The sequence below is a fragment of the Chenopodium quinoa genome, unplaced genomic scaffold (assembly GCF_001683475.1).
Source record: "Chenopodium quinoa cultivar QQ74 unplaced genomic scaffold, ASM168347v1, whole genome shotgun sequence".
Classification (NCBI taxonomy): domain Eukaryota; kingdom Viridiplantae; phylum Streptophyta; class Magnoliopsida; order Caryophyllales; family Amaranthaceae; genus Chenopodium; species Chenopodium quinoa.
Genome location: NW_018743389.1, coordinates 3943212 through 3944891, shown reverse-complemented (window position 1 = coordinate 3944891; position 1680 = coordinate 3943212). Strand labels below are relative to the sequence as shown.

The window sequence follows — 1680 nt, the reverse complement described above, 5'->3', positions numbered from 1 at the left end:
CAGCTATAACAATATTATTTCCAATCTTATATATTATCTTTACATAAAATGTATTTCTTTTTATTTTGTGTTCTTAATTCAATACTATCATTACCGCGCGGACATCTTTTAGACGAAGTATTATTGAATTTTTTTTCTCAATTGTAGTTTTAATAATTTTTGCCTTATTATTTTATTTTTCTATATGCATTGTATTTGTCGTATATTCCACATGAATTGCCTCATATTTATATTATATTACAATTAATTAGGAAAAAAAGATTATTACTACCGTGCATCGTACAGACACTAATCTAGCTGATGCAATATTTTTAGGACATATATAGTATATAAATGATCGAGACATCATAAGTAAACCATGTGTGCGATGGAGTATAATAATATTGATCATCATTCATACATTAAGTTGGGTCATATAGATCAATTTCAAATTTATATTATGACATAAAGTTTGTGAACCCTTGTTGTTCGTACACTATCGTAATTGAACCATACTGATTAATAACATTGCAAACAAAGTAAAGCATTTTATTTACGTATAGTGTTTCAATGAAAAGATAAACATAAGATAACTTCTCTCACAGACAGATTGAGAGACAATTAATATTCTTAGCTTGTGTAACGAGTTACGTTTAAGCAGCTCTAACTGGAATGTGGATGATTTTGTGCTCAAATTTGGTTATCTTTGGCACAGTAATGTAGAGAACACCGTTTTTAAACACGGCCGTAATCTCTTCGTTCCATGAATTCGAAGGCAATTGAACCCTGCTATCATAGGGGCTAAAGATCTTTCTTCCAAAAGCATCAATTCCACCTTCTCCTTTGATCACTAGCAAGTTATCCACCACTTCAACCTCGATGTTTTCTGCTGCAGTTCCTGGCATGTCGAACCACATCCTGATCTCGTGTTCATCCTCACTAGTATTCCAGGGAGTTCGGACTGCAAATAAATTAAAGCATTCCATAATTATATCACACGGAAAAATGTTTGGTTAACCCTTTGAATTAAAAGTGTCACAATGCCAATAATAATCTTGATAAAACTGCTAGAAGTGAGAGTATTTACCGTAAGGAGAGGTTTCAAGGAGGGCGACCTTTTTGTGAAAGGGTTCACCAGTCATAGGATGGACAGGGTCAATAGGCTGCCCACCAGCCTGTTGGGCACGGACCATCAAAGACGACCTTGAAGAAGGTTTCTTTGATGGAGCAGCCGATACCACAGAAGGTTGCGGGATCAACCCAACAGGCAACGGGCTGGTAAATGCCCTGCTTGACACCAGAGTAGTTGCTGAACATGCCAAGGCCTTGCTTGCCATTTTCGCCGTAACAAAAAATATATGGAAATTGGAATTGAGTATACTTCACTAGGAACAAATATACAAGTAAGAAATTATACAAACTCTATGTTTCACACTCATTTGTTGGAGCTATTTATAGAGTGAGTTTAGTTGGCTTTACTTTTTTCTAGTAGAAGCCAAATTCTAGTAGAGTAAGGTAATAGAAAACCTCACTTTTTTCTAGTAGAAGCCTAATTCCTAAGTTGGTATTCTTAATTGAAAGCAATGTACTGTAATAGAATAAGGTATTTTTCCCAAGCTAAAAGAAGCAAATAAAGTCATAATTCGAACAAACTATGTTTATTTTATCATGCCATAAATGTATTGTATTCTGATTTTGTGT

General features: G+C 34.4%; 1 protein-coding gene across 1 annotated transcript; it reads right to left on the bottom strand.

The window, feature by feature from the left end:
- Positions 1–373: 373 nt before the first annotated feature.
- Positions 374–1428, bottom strand: LOC110738450 (small heat shock protein, chloroplastic-like). The gene is made up of 2 exons (XM_021918859.1): positions 1067–1428; positions 374–940 (listed from the first exon to the last, which is right to left on the bottom strand). The coding sequence occupies exons 1-2, from the start codon at positions 1314–1316 to the stop codon at positions 633–635; spliced, it is 558 nt and encodes a 185-aa protein (XP_021774551.1). The 5' UTR covers positions 1317–1428; the 3' UTR covers positions 374–632.
- Between the last annotated feature and the right edge of the window lie 252 nt (positions 1429–1680).